Source organism: Scedosporium apiospermum (genome assembly GCF_000732125.1).
Source record: "Scedosporium apiospermum strain IHEM 14462 chromosome Unknown SEQ_SAPIO_0093, whole genome shotgun sequence".
In the NCBI taxonomy this organism is placed as follows: Eukaryota; Fungi; Ascomycota; class Sordariomycetes; order Microascales; family Microascaceae; genus Scedosporium; species Scedosporium apiospermum.
Window position 1 is genome coordinate 226,918 of NW_015971794.1, and position 13,250 is coordinate 240,167.

Consider the following 13,250-nt stretch of genomic DNA (forward strand, 5'->3'; position numbering starts at 1 on the left):
ATGTCATGTTGATACTCTCGAGCGGTTTTACCGTGGGGCGTAGAGTAAGAGGTATGCCGGGGAGGGGGAGAATGTGTAGTTAGTTGAATCGAGGATGGACAGTATAGGAAGGAAGTATGTGAAAGAGACTCGGTAGATACTACGCGGAATTGAGAGAAGGGAACAATAAGAAACGCCCGATGTCGATGAGGTTGGAGAAGAGCCATTACTTAAATAATTCAAGTGATTCACCATCGCATGAACGTGATTTTGACTCGATTTTCACTCGATTCGTGTATCGGAAGCAACAATAGGAAGGGTGTCGTATTGAGGAAGCATCCGTCAACTTCCAGGAGCACATCGCTTCAGAGGATCCCCTATCGATCCCCCATTCCGCCTCTTCTACTCACAACCTCTAAGCTCCAATTTAGAGTCTCATTTCTCAACGTCGACTACCGTACATCTCACGAAATGAAACTTTCAAGTCTTTCCTACCTCATGGTACTTCTCCTCTCATCCGTAGCATCGCCAACCTTAGCAGTGCTGCTCGACCCAGAGCGGCCCAGGGTCAAGTCCCCAGGCCAGCTCCGGAGAGCCGGCCTCGCGTACATTATTCTCCATGCCTACTATGTTTACAAGATGGAGGCCGCCATGTACGGCGCTGACAACGCCAAGGCCGGTTCAGGGTGCGTCGGCGCCGATCTGACCGAAGTCTGCAACTTTTACGAGTTCGTCCAGAACATTCAAGGTCCCTCGTCCGATTTCAACCCTCCCCATACGCAATTTGACCAGTCCGGGATCGATAGCTACTTTCCTGATGGGCAGTTGGTCGTCCAGCAGCTCTTCAATCGCAGCTACGGTTTCCACGCCTACAGCCTATCGAGGATGCACTCGGCCGTGGGCAACCTGACGCGGGATAACCCAAGCATCATTGTCAGGGATCGAGACTTGTTCAGAGCCCTCGCCGATTCGTTCGAGGACTGTCGCACCGCGCTAACCCGAGGCGGGAGTCCCTATTTTTCGGAGGACTCTGACGACATCGTCAACGCTAGGCGATACCTCGAGAACGCCTATTCGAACCTCGGCGCCAGCGAGACGGCGGGGCTTATCAAGCATCTGAGCGAGATGCGCGAGTCGGATCACACACTTAGACATCCCATGTTCTGGTTTACGACCAATTCGTATACTCTTGATGGATCTAGATTCCACGACATCTGGATGCAAAAAACAGCACAGGTTCACGACATTGCCAGAGGCTCACCCGAGTACCGTATGATGGCGGACAAGATTACGACAGATGCACGGGACTTCTTCTATCCGTCACATCCATGGGTGGAGATGACGCCCGAGCAGCTAAATCACGATGCTGTAGTCATCCTGGAACAGGCAGTCCACAGATCCCGGCGAACGGGGTCTATCCCTTTCTGTTGAAGAAGATTCGAGAGAAGCAAGCTAGTGAGGGAAGGTGAATGGGCTAGTAATCTTATGGCAGATAGGCAGGCGCCCCGCAGAAACTAGACACCAATAGGCCTGGGACGATGCGAAACTGTTTTCTGAGGCCTATCGATATTGAATTGATTCACCTTTGCCATTCTCACCATGGAAAATTGGTCGTGCCTTGATTTTCAGTGCAATTTCATAACGAAATCGACTCATATTGACTGGAAATGCTTCTTCGCTGGCATCGGTCAGTGATGCGAAGGCTAGAACCAAGTCCATCGTTTGGGGTGGCTGGACTGGGAGCGAATAAGTATTGTCAGGGCCAAGAGCGAAATTAGGTAGCTGGGTGGCCCACAATAGATGCTCCCGGACTTCAATTTAGAGTGATGTGTGGAAGAGTCAAATCAGTGCCTTGTTCTTGTGACTGCCGCTTCAAGGAAGTTTCCTTTGCAGCTTGAGATTCAACATGATGCAAACGCTGGACACCGGTCGCGGCTCGGCATTCCTACGCCGCCTCCTACTCATGAACGGCCACCTGGCAGAGCGATACAACGTCTAAAACACTCCTGATCTACCCATGTACCAAGTAGGCCTGAGTGTTTAATGTGGTATGGCGTAGTGGGGTTCATGAACATGGGGTCCAAGGCCCTTGTGACGAGACCCTCTTCTCCTCCTTCGCTTTCAGCTGATACGTAAAAACTGGAAACCCGTCAAGCGGATTCATATTCTGCTCGACTTCAATGGCTGGTCCTAGCAGTCACATTCTTAATTGCTAAGTGCACATGTACACGTATAATTAACATCGCATTACAGCATTATAACCAGTCAACTCCTTCCGTACAACCAGATATCACAGATATCATGACAAGTCAACCATGTTCCTTCCCCCCAACCCCTTTCCTCTTCTCTCATTTCAAATCATATTCTCTTCCAAGCACTTAGGCCATATATCCAACCAAGGCAGCGACAGCAGCGGCCAAAGTCCAAGAGAGGCCAGTAGTGCTGGCGCCCGCTACGGGGACAGAAGACGTCGACGCGGGCGGCGCAGAGCTGCCGGACGCCGACGAGGTCGTGTTTCCGTGGTCGTGGTGTTCACCGCCATCGTGGCTGTGGACCGGGGTCGTCTCGGCAGGAGCTGCGCTAGAGACGGTGGCGGAGGGCTCTTCGTGGTGGTGCTCGTGGCCGGTGGTGCTCGTCTCTGCGGGAACATCGCTGCTGACGGCTACGGAGTTGTCACCGTGATCGTGGCCCTCGTGGCGTCGGGCAGGGCTGGCGGCGAGAGCGGCGGCCGCAAAGAGAGTGAGGCAGACGGTTGGCTTGACCATTTTGAACGATTGTGATTTGGTTTGATTCTTCAAAACGAGTGTGATTTGTTTTAGCTTTAGTGTGAGACGAGAGCAAACAAGAGACCTGGGATAGAGCTTGGGCAAAAGAAATGGCATCAGAACGTCGAGGGCAGATGAGCAGTTAAATAGCCAAGGTGGTGGCCCCCAACGATCTTGCTCCAATTTACCAAAATTGCAAAATCACGAGTCCATCGCATCATTGTTCACTAGCGTTATCCCACCACCGCCGACGCAGTAAAGCGTCAAGGATCTCTCATCTAGGAAGGAAACGTCCCGTGGTGGGCGGAAGCGCTTCCGGATGCGAGAGACGGATGCGGCTAAAGCTGAGAAAATACGCTCAATCTTGCTCAAAGTGGCGCCGATGCCAAGACGCGATGGCGTCTTAACGTTTGATAATGCCAACATCAACAATATCAGCTCCGCCGACTTCAACACTACAACTAAACTAGTGCAGTTCAAAGCTTGTCTCCTGCAGCTGTGGGAAAGCGATTGTTTAAGCCAATGAGAATCTCGTTATATGCAAGAACTTGTGGAAACGATGATCAAGAATGGTTGGATCTTAACCCCACGGCGACGGATTTGGGCGCCGGAGACGGAAATTAGGGTCCCCCTGATCGCTACTAAAAGTGGGCATGGTGTGACGGCTAGGTCCCTGGTCGACAGGAACCAAAAGTCGTGAATCTAGCCTTCCATTGCGGGAAATGGACCTGCCTGGGACCTGCATGGCCGCCCTCCAAGTCCTTTCCGCCCCGGAGAGCTGCTCTGATGGGCACGGCGAACTTGTTTACCATTTAGCCCCATGAGCAAATTCCATCTCCCAATCCATCCTAGTTCCAAACGACACGACTTTCCTTCAAGTACCTCTTTTCGTTAGCTTTGATTCTCAGTAATGTACGGGGGGTAACGTTCGGCTCTGCACTTCAAGCCACCCTCGCACTCCCCCAGCAATGTTTTCATGAGATTGAACTGGGAGAGTATATCTTAAGGGATTGGGGAGTTTGTGCCGAACTGGATAGTCATTGCTCGAACTCAGTACAGACCTTCGGTCCGACCCACCATTGCAGTGGGCTGTCATGACAGCATGTATTAAAGACTCAAAGAAGGTGGCGATGCCGTCTGCATCTTGAACCCAGGCGCGATGATGAGGAGCAATCGCAAAGCACAAATACGTCGCCACCATGTCTGAAAACTGAGCCACGAGTTGAATTAAGCATATTATAACAAAACTGTAAATAAAAACAAGATCGTGGCTGGTAGAGGTGGAGTGATCTGCCACCTCTGCATCTGTACCCATGCTCTCCTCACACAGATCTTGTCCATAACATATACGCTATTCTCCTTCGCGAGGCGCGCTTTCATGCAGGAGGGTCTGCAGCTGCCACGGAAAGTCTGAACTGGCGACGCCGTCATGGCCAAGTCTTTCTTTCGGAGGCGATGTTGGCTGACGGACTTGTTCGATGATGGGGGTTGTTGCATTGGTCGCAAAGTACCACAAGAAAGAGCACAGAGACTCACTCACCCAGTATCTACGTGGGTTAACAGTTTGCCAGATCCAAAATTCCAACAACTCTCTTTTGTCTTTGTTTTTGTTTCCCTCATGTAGCAGACGAGCAGAATATGTTTTAGAACAGGCGCACAATTCACACCCGGTCCCGTCTTCCACAGTCTCTGCATGCGAATACGGCATGAACTGGACAGAAACGAAGTCCCACATCCCATAATCATCTCTGTCCTCTCTGTCATCTATTTTTCTACTTTGGGCCGAGTCGACCTCGAGCCAAATTCCCAGACGATTCTGATTAAGCCTCCCGATCCTCAAATTACAGCGTACATTAAGACAAACTTTACACACTCGCCAAAGCCAAACGCTGGGATGCACATTCTCATCGACAGCCTTTGTGAATGCAAGTTCATTTACATCTATGAAAATAAGGTATTATTCTCTGCTTGAAAAGGAAACATAACTTGGGAAATGTGGTCTCTCCGCAGAGATCATGACACGGATACGACACGGAGATGAGAGGAGCTGGAGACCACGATTCAGATCCGGATGCCCTAATGCCCACGTGTGCCTGTCTAGTGTAACACCTAGATTTGAGGCAAGGATATTTTCACTTTACTCTAGTATATGGGGCATAGATAGATCATTGGGGGTTACAATGATCTTTGTAATGTGGTGGTGGATAGCGGCATTCCCTTGCGTCCCGTACGACATGCAGGCACGCGGCGCTCGTCCCAGTCCAAGCGGTAGCGGCACTTCGATTGGCAGTCGGGCTGGGGCGAGCTCTCTTTCGGGGGCTGTTAGGCATCGAAAATGATTGCAACAGGATGCGGGATTTGTATGCAACTCCGCTCTCAATGTGGGCGGGCAATCCTGACATTGCAAGTCAGCGTCGTCTGACTAACTCCGTCCGGATCCGGCTACAAACATGCAGGTTATGACAGTGCCCCCATCTACCTGCATCGCTGATTTCGCCTGTGCTACACGACATGCGGCCCATCTGCTGGCTCCGACGAATTAGCACTCGAGACGAAGATTTTCAGGCAACCATGAGACCTCGACCCCCTCTTTCTCTGGCGACACGAGACGCAGTCAGCGTTCGCCTTAAAATTGCTATGCTGCAAAGGGGATGATATTCCGTGGGTAAGAACGGTTCGCGCCCTTTTATAACTGGAGGGCTTCCCGAGAAAGAGGAGTTCCTCCGATCTACCGAGGGTCAACATGCAAGCCTTCATGCTGTGCTGCCTGACGTTAGAAAGCCTAGACCTAGTCACATGGCTACCTAGGATACTGTCCCGTTGGTAGTGTCTGTTATGGATAATAAATAATAAAGCTTGTCCCGGCAATTCAGCTTACACGTCCCTCGCCACCTTCAACTCCCAAATAGTACACCTCAAACATAAATTGATAAGTTGAAACTGTCTTGAGAAGCGACAGCAAAGACAATGACCCTGCCTTCTGAAGAGCTTCCACGGGAGGCGAACGTCTCCAACTCCACCGGAGATGTCAGCGAGACGGCCGCTAAGCCCGAAGCCTCCAAGGTGGAATTCTCTCAGGTCAAAGAAGACCAAAGTGCTCCCGATTATAAGATTATGACCTTCTACAACCACTCGACGGACCCCTCACCGCGAATGGCACGTTGGTCCGAGTTCCAAGACCCTGTCCACGAGGAACGCCGTCTCCGCGACCTCGCCCACGGCTTCGCCGTCGTCCACCGCATGATAAAAGTCGGCGAAGGCGACGAAGTCGGATGGGCGACCTCTTCCATCGAGGCGAAGAGCCCCGGACTCCGTGCCGTGCTCGACAGCGTCTTCCGGAACTATCCGTCATGGTATGCGGACGCATCACCCTACGCCGTGTCGCCGCCCTTTAAGCCGTACGTGCACAGGTGGTCCGCCCTCCTGGAGGAGGTGGAGCGGGCGAGGGCGGACGAACTTCTGGATGATGAGTTACGACTGCTCAAGGACACCCTTGAACCACGGATCGCCAATCAGCTCTCGGCGCTCAAGAGGGTCAAGGAAACGGGAACCGTCTCTTTCGACGACCTGTGGCTTATCCTGGGGCCGGGCTGCCTGATAGTTAGCAACGACTGCACTAAGGCATTCAGGTTGGTCGACGTGGAATTCACCCCACGATGCGGGCCGCAGCCAGCCTACTACACCGCCGTACTCGCCTACGTCGACTGGAACGGTGCTGTCTCGGGCGTGGCAGGCCGCAACCTGCGCATTTATGAGTTTAACCAGCCGCGGTCGGTTGACAAGTTACCCTTCTACCCGCTCGACTTCTCGCCTAGGGCTCGTCTGATAGAAGAGAAGCTGCTAGCCCGAGGGAGGAAGTTTGAGGCCCTTCGCGGATTCCATGTCAAGGCTTACGCTGGGACCAAATACGTGGAAGTGGGCCCCGGACGCATTGCGGAGAAGCCGGTATGTGTGTTTATTTGACACCTTTTAGCCACTGCCAGTACCTAGGAAAGATGGTGACAACTAACCTCCTCCTGCAGATCTCCGGGCGCATCATTATCGATGCGTACGCCTACTGGAAGGTGCAAAAGCAGGTCGCACCTCGCTTGGGGTCCATTTCCCAGTTGGGGACTCTCCGTATGAAGAAATCCCCGCCGCATTCTCGTCGCCCACACTCAACCGGCATGCGTCCCCCACGTCCACCGCTGCCCCAGTTTCGCAAGGCAGCCAAGGCAGCCGAGTCAGTCAAGGCAGCCAAGGCGGTCAAAACAGTCAAGACAGTCAGCCCGGCCTCTTCCGACGTGAGCTTCGTGGATGGCCGCCCCCGCGACTCGGACGCTGATAAGCACTCCACCGACAGTTCATCTTCTACCAGTGGCAGCTCCGATAGCGACGAAGGCAGAAGAGTCAAGGCCCGTCGCCGCCCATTGAAAAAATCTGTGGGCTCGATAAGATCTCCCATAGTCCGTCATGACGATCCGTCTGAGCCGAGCTTCGGGCGGGATGAAATCCTCACGCCTTTGACTGACCTTGAGTGCATAATTGCGTCTCCGAGAGTCCGAGGGTTCGATTTAGCTGCTAAGGAGTGGTGTAAGTTATTTCGCGGTCCGCAAGCCACCAAACAAGTTTTATTGTTCCTTTTCTAACTAGGAGTTTGACTAGGCGAGTTTGACATCGACGGAATTCAAGAGACCGTATGGGATGCGTCTCCTTACGATAACTTGGTTCTCCCCGATGGAGAGAAGGACCTTATCTTTGCGTTTGCCGACCGGCCGCGTCTCAGCAAGCAGGGATTCGACGACTTTGTCTCTCACAAAGGTTTGCCTTCGGTGATTATTCGAGATTTATTTCACGGGCCGTCGAAGCTAACAGAAACCGCCACGCGCAGGCGAGGGAATCATCATACTTCTCTGTGGCCCACCGGGTGTTGGGAAAACCCTCACGGCCGAGGCTGGTAAAGCGAACCCAGTCCATTTCGAAGCTTGATAGGCTAACGAAAGTTGCGCTAATCGATCCATACCCTTAGTCGCCGAAAGATCATGCGTCCCCCTCTACATCCTCAGCGCCAGCGACTTAGGCACCGAAGCCGGAAGCGTCGAGCGCGCCCTGATGAGTGCCCTCGAATGTTGTCAACTCTGGGACGCTGTGCTTCTCATCGACGAGGCGGATGTTTTCCTCGAGTCCAGGACTTCGTACAATCTGCAAAGAAATGAACTAGTCTCAAGTCAGTCTTGGAGGATTCTAAGCCCTATCCAATGTTGCAAGGAACTGACCTGATTGCTTCCTTCCGTGCTTTTCAGTCTTCCTTCGTCGCCTGGAATACTACAGGGGTCTAATGTTCCTCACCACCAACCGCATCACAGCCATCGACAAGGCCTTCAAGTCCCGAATCGACCTCATCCTCCCCTACTCCGACCTCGATAAGCCCGCCCGCCGTAAGATCTGGGTCAACTTCATCCAAAAGCTCGGCCCCGGCGTCGCCTCCCTCGACGACGCCGATTTCGACAAGCTTGCCGAGTCGGACCTCAACGGCCGGGAGATTAAGAACTCGATCAAGACAGCCCTGGTGCTGGCGAACAAGGATAAGCCGCTGAGACTGAGGCATTTGGAGGTTGTGCTGAGGATACGGCAGAGGGTTGAGCGCATGGAAGAAGGCAGCTTAGTGGGCTGAGAGCTGACCTGACCTGATACGCCAGTGCTAAGTGCGTTTCGTGAGTATCGTCCGCGCAGAGAACAGCGAGGAGAACAGCGCGGAGAAGGGAGCGAGAAATAGGTAGCGCCTGATCTGAAATGAGAGAAATATATTGGGTAGTGTTGAGTTCATCGCTAGGCGGTAATATCTTAGGCTCCAGACGCAGGGCTGGGGCATGTCAGCGGGAGACTCTCTTGGTGATCGTGTTCTTGTCCGGTAGAAAGGAAGTCGACTGGCACGGGGATGTTTATAACAACTATGGAGATGTCCAGGCCCACCTCGCGACGCAATATATTCCACCAGCGAAGATGCCTGTGTATTATACATCCTAATACCCCCCCCCCGCGAAGAAGGTAACAAAGGATGCCTCATCAGCAACGCTATGAGAAGGAGGCTCTCGTCCAAGCTCCACTTTTGCCGCCAATCCGCGAATGAAGAGTCGAGAGAGGCCAATTGATGTTTTCCCAAGTGGCCTCGATACAAACCTTCTTGCTTGTTCATTCATGGCAATCTCAGGTAGCTGTGTAGTGCATAGGGGAAGCTGTGTATATTCCAAAAGCGCAGAGGGAAGTTCAATGATCGTGTGGCCCAGTGGTTAAGGCACGTGCTTCACAACGGAGGTCGCACGGGATCGCAGGTTCGATCCCTGCCACGATCAGATTTTCCCTTCTTTTTTTTCATATTCTTCTTTTCTCTTCTATTTTCTTTTTGGTTTATGTTTTTGCTCTCTTCAATGATCGTCAGTAAAATTGCTGGTACGGGTTCACGAAGACTATCTGTTGGCGCTCCCCTTTATGTGAGCAGCCCAAAGGCTATCGAGGGCCAGCTCTTTGACAAATTTGCTCCGATAGATACCACCGTTACCAAGCACCAGGCAAGTCAGTGATAGACTCATGCCGGCCTTCTTTCTAGGGAGCCCAGCCAGCTGTACCAAGGAAGAGCTGGGGAATGAGGCTATTTCCTCTTTCAGTCTAGGCTCTCCCTATCTATCGGTACTACCTCTATCCTAAGTGAGACCATCGTGCAATTGATAGTGCGGCATTGCTATAGATGGCGTAGGAGCGAGCTGATGCTACCGCACAGCCCAACCCGAGCGAGTTTGCGCACGTTTGGCGACCACAAGGAGCTATCGATCGCGACCCCGGAGGATAGCTTCGGGGTGCTTTCTACGATGTAACGGCCAACGCACAGCCCTGCGTGTGCATCCATTAAGAGGCAATTCTGTGCAAGCGGCGAGCCGAAGGCCGTATTTCCGGTCAGAATACTTCGTAGAGGGCAGGAGGTAACGTTAGGCAGGCTTAGAGAAGGTATTTAAGGCGCACGGCGCAGGAGTGGTCCCAGAGCGATGAGGCCAGGGGATGCCAGAGGGCGTGAAAGTTGAAGGCGTCCTGGCTCATGCTATGGCTGTGACTGGGGCCGGATGTGATCTGGCAGTGCCCGCATTAACAATCAATGCTGCGGAGGCAGGAGGTGCAGCGTTGGCAATCGTGACGTAGTCATGATCGTGAGCTTGCTGTCGGGGTGCGACAGGCCTGCGAAGTAGGGTGAGATATCAAGTAAGTAGAGCCCTGCCGTGATGAGAAACCGCTGCGAGTTTATTTTGCTCCTGTAGATCAAAACAATAACAACATCTGCCGGGTAGTAAGTGTCTTGGCATAAGAAGCAGGCATACTTGGTACTTGTCGGGGAGGCTAGCGACAAAATAAAGCCCTTTGCTACGCAAGAAACAACAATGACGCTATACCCCGATTTAGGAATAAGAGGTTAATTACAATGTAACGAAGTCAGGGAAGGGGACCTGAGGTATTACGGGGGATGGCGTGGATGTTGCAGGCAGGTGAGAAACAAGCATAGTGCAGAGCAAGGCGAAATTAAAGAGCTCAAACGTGCTCAACTCCCTGCCTGGTCGGGTGAGGTCCCGGGGGGGGGGGGGGGGATAGGTCGGTTCATCTGCGACCTCACAGGACAGGCAGGGTGCCAGCATGCTGGATCCATCCCAATGTCGTCTATCAATCCACGCACACCCCTGAAGGGGACGGACGTTAGGATCGGCCAGGCGACTGCCAGCCAGTCGAGTAGTACCTCATAACTCACATTTCCCTGAGCCAAGACGTGAAGACGCTGAGATGGATGCCGTCTTTTCTTGTTTCCTTTCATTCTTTTCGCTTACAGGTTCAGCAAGTCATCTCAGTTTTATCTATTCAGTGATTTTGTCGACTGTTCACTTCTCCAGGTTTCAGTTCATCGTGAAGGGAATAAACTAATGAATAAAACTCGAAGATCGAGCAATTATTTGCTAAATAATATTACGAAGGAATCGGCGTAATTTGTACTCCGAAATTAAGCGTATTTTTACTGCACCAGGCACCAGTTTGGATCAATTGACCAGCTACTACGAAGTTCAGTAATCACTCCTTAATCTCCAAAACTTCGACTCAGCTCACCATTTTCGCCTCGGTTTAGTATCAACGAAGGAAGAAGAAGAAGAGGCATAAGACGAATAAGACAAAGACGAAATGTCGACCTTTCCGCGTTTCTCCGACCTGCCACTTGAACTGCAAGATAAGATCTGGGACTTCTTCGTCCCGCCCCGAAAACCACTGGTACACGTAGCGCGACTCCACGTCCTGTGGAAGCCTCTATGGCCGCATGGACACGGCCGTGTTCTCTATTTGCATCAGGTGGTACCTCAAAATTACTTCGAGGAGCCCCCGGACTGGACGGACCCCGATACGTCCATCGCCGCACTCCTCATCACTTGCCGCTCGGCGCGTACGGCCGGAGAGCGTATTCTGAGGGAGAGGCGATTCGCACACGAGGCCGTCCTGAACCCGCCTCTTCGCAGAACCGGATATGCGCCCCCACCTGCGGCTGCCACTGCCACGGCCTATGGCTTTTATCCTCGTCGCTTCGACTCAGGTCGGGATCTAATTCTCCTCCGTCCCCACTGGGATGATTTCATACAAAGGGCTCCTGGTCGGAATCAGCAACCCGTGAGCTACCTCGCCATTCCGCCCCTGGACAGCTCTTCTGATACGTTCTCGGCGGAAGAGGCCCACAACTTGTACAATATTTACAGGCCGATGGTCTTGTACTTCGTTTGCAGTCCAGAGCAACTTGTCATGGCCGCAAAGGTGCCCTGGCCTCGGGATGGAGCTTTGAGCCTCCCAACTTTCAGCGAAGGGTACGTTACGGTTCATCTGAAAGACTTCATTGACGAATACTACAACGATACACCGACGCCAGGCCCGTTCATCTATAGAGGAACTCGCGAATACTACGAAATCCCCGTTGCCGAGATCCCGCGACTTGGGGGGTTATCACAACATGTTGCCATACTGCAATACATACGATCCCGCAGAATAGCGGCCCTGGAATCTCCGAATTGTCCGGGGCGGAAGCTCTTACAATACCGACTCATGACCTGGAGAGATATACCTCCGTCGACTAGCCCCTAGCCTCTGGACCATCGCACCCGTCTCTCTCTTGTTGTACGGGTCAAACTCTAGCAGGTTCTAGTGCTCCTTAGCCCTGTACCTGTGTCTGGAACCTAGATTTTGTGGAGAATATAAGCTAGTTACTAAATGTTTAAGAATGAATTAAAATACAATTACCCACTATATAAAATTGAAGTATTATATATATTTACATCAGAAGCAAAAAGTTGTTTTTCCTGTCAAAAAGCTTTGAAATTTGCGCAACACCTGAGGCCGTCTCGAGTAGATGCCGAGGAGGATGTTCGAGGGCTAGAAAATCAGAAAAAAACCACGATTAAAAGTGAATCCCATACCCATATAGACGCCCAGTATGCCCCGCTCTGAAAGTAAGAAACGAGGGCCGCCGAGCCTCTCTAGCAGTGAGTGCCGTCACTACTCGACGAGGACATCGGTGAACCGTGGATAAAAGTTCCCAAGAAAATCCCTAGTAACGCAGAGAGAAAATAGCCGACGTTCATTGTCATCACAGCCACCATTCTAGTCAACGCCCGTAGACACATCAATTAGTCTTTTCATTGTTCATCTTCCCTCCTTCGATAGAATTGTGTCCGCAGGCTCGGATACACTCACAGGAGGTAGGCAACGCTCGCCACCACGGCCTCGAAGGCGCCGCGCCCTAGAGCGGGCCAGAATCTCCACGTCCGCCACCACAAGCGAAGCCTGAGCAGAACTAGATTAAACCGAGGCTCCTGGTGCCGGTGGCGCGGGCTCTTTGGGCCGGAGGTCTCGAATTGACTCTTGGGAATTATCGTTTCGAGGGCGCTCTCCTCCGTCCGGTCGACGTCGTTGTAACTCGAGGCTTCGTCGTGCCACAGCGTGCTCTCTAGGGTAGGTTTGAGAGCGAGCAGCATCCGTAGAACAACGCCAAGGAAAACTATGAACAAGCAAGTCGCCGCGTACTGGCCCGGCTTCTTGGGACTCCAGGCGTCGGAAAAGAGTGGCGTCGTGGAAGACACGAAAAAGGTCATTGCCATGTCTGCCATGGACATTGGCATCGTGTCGCCCTGAACGGTCGAAGAAGTGGTAGTAGTGGCCGTGCCATGACTGTGGTTCATGTGGGCCATCTGAGACTCCATGTTGCTTAGCGAGTGCGGACTGAGTTTTTGTGCTCCAGTACTATCGGTGCATTCTAGATCGGATCTGCTTTCAGAATCATCTCATCTCGTGGGCTTCTCGACAAGAACATTTGACTATTTGTAGATTTTGTACTCCTCCCTAGAAGTAGAAGGTCAAAGCAGGGATGGTGTCATTCGGTAGCCTCCAAGGACATAGGAACAAAAAAACTTGCTCGTCTCCAAGTGTCACCTCCCAATGCACAACTGCAGTGCAGGCAAA

At 52.3% G+C, this 13,250-nt stretch overlaps 1 protein-coding gene and 4 pseudogenes across 1 annotated transcript; 3 read left to right on the plus strand and 2 right to left on the minus strand.

The window, feature by feature from the left end:
* Nucleotides 1-477: 477 nt before the first annotated feature.
* SAPIO_CDS4615 lies at nt 478-1,410 on the plus strand (annotated as a pseudogene; the record flags this gene model as incomplete).
* Nucleotides 1,411-2,357: 947 nt separating this feature from the next.
* On the minus strand, nt 2,358-2,744 carry SAPIO_CDS4616 (annotated as a pseudogene; the record flags this gene model as incomplete).
* Nucleotides 2,745-5,711: 2,967 nt separating this feature from the next.
* On the plus strand, nt 5,712-8,397 carry SAPIO_CDS4617 (uncharacterized protein; the record flags this gene model as incomplete). The annotated part of the gene is made up of 6 exons (XM_016787124.1): nt 5,712-6,689; nt 6,767-7,316; nt 7,389-7,544; nt 7,615-7,680; nt 7,753-7,950; nt 8,027-8,397. The coding sequence occupies 6 exons, from the start codon at nt 5,712-5,714 to the stop codon at nt 8,395-8,397; spliced, it is 2,319 nt and encodes a 772-aa protein (XP_016643233.1).
* A 2,537-nt stretch (nt 8,398-10,934) lies between these two features.
* Nucleotides 10,935-11,876, plus strand: SAPIO_CDS4618 (annotated as a pseudogene; the record flags this gene model as incomplete).
* A 605-nt stretch (nt 11,877-12,481) lies between these two features.
* On the minus strand, nt 12,482-12,991 carry SAPIO_CDS4619 (annotated as a pseudogene; the record flags this gene model as incomplete).
* Nucleotides 12,992-13,250: the final 259 nt, after the last annotated feature.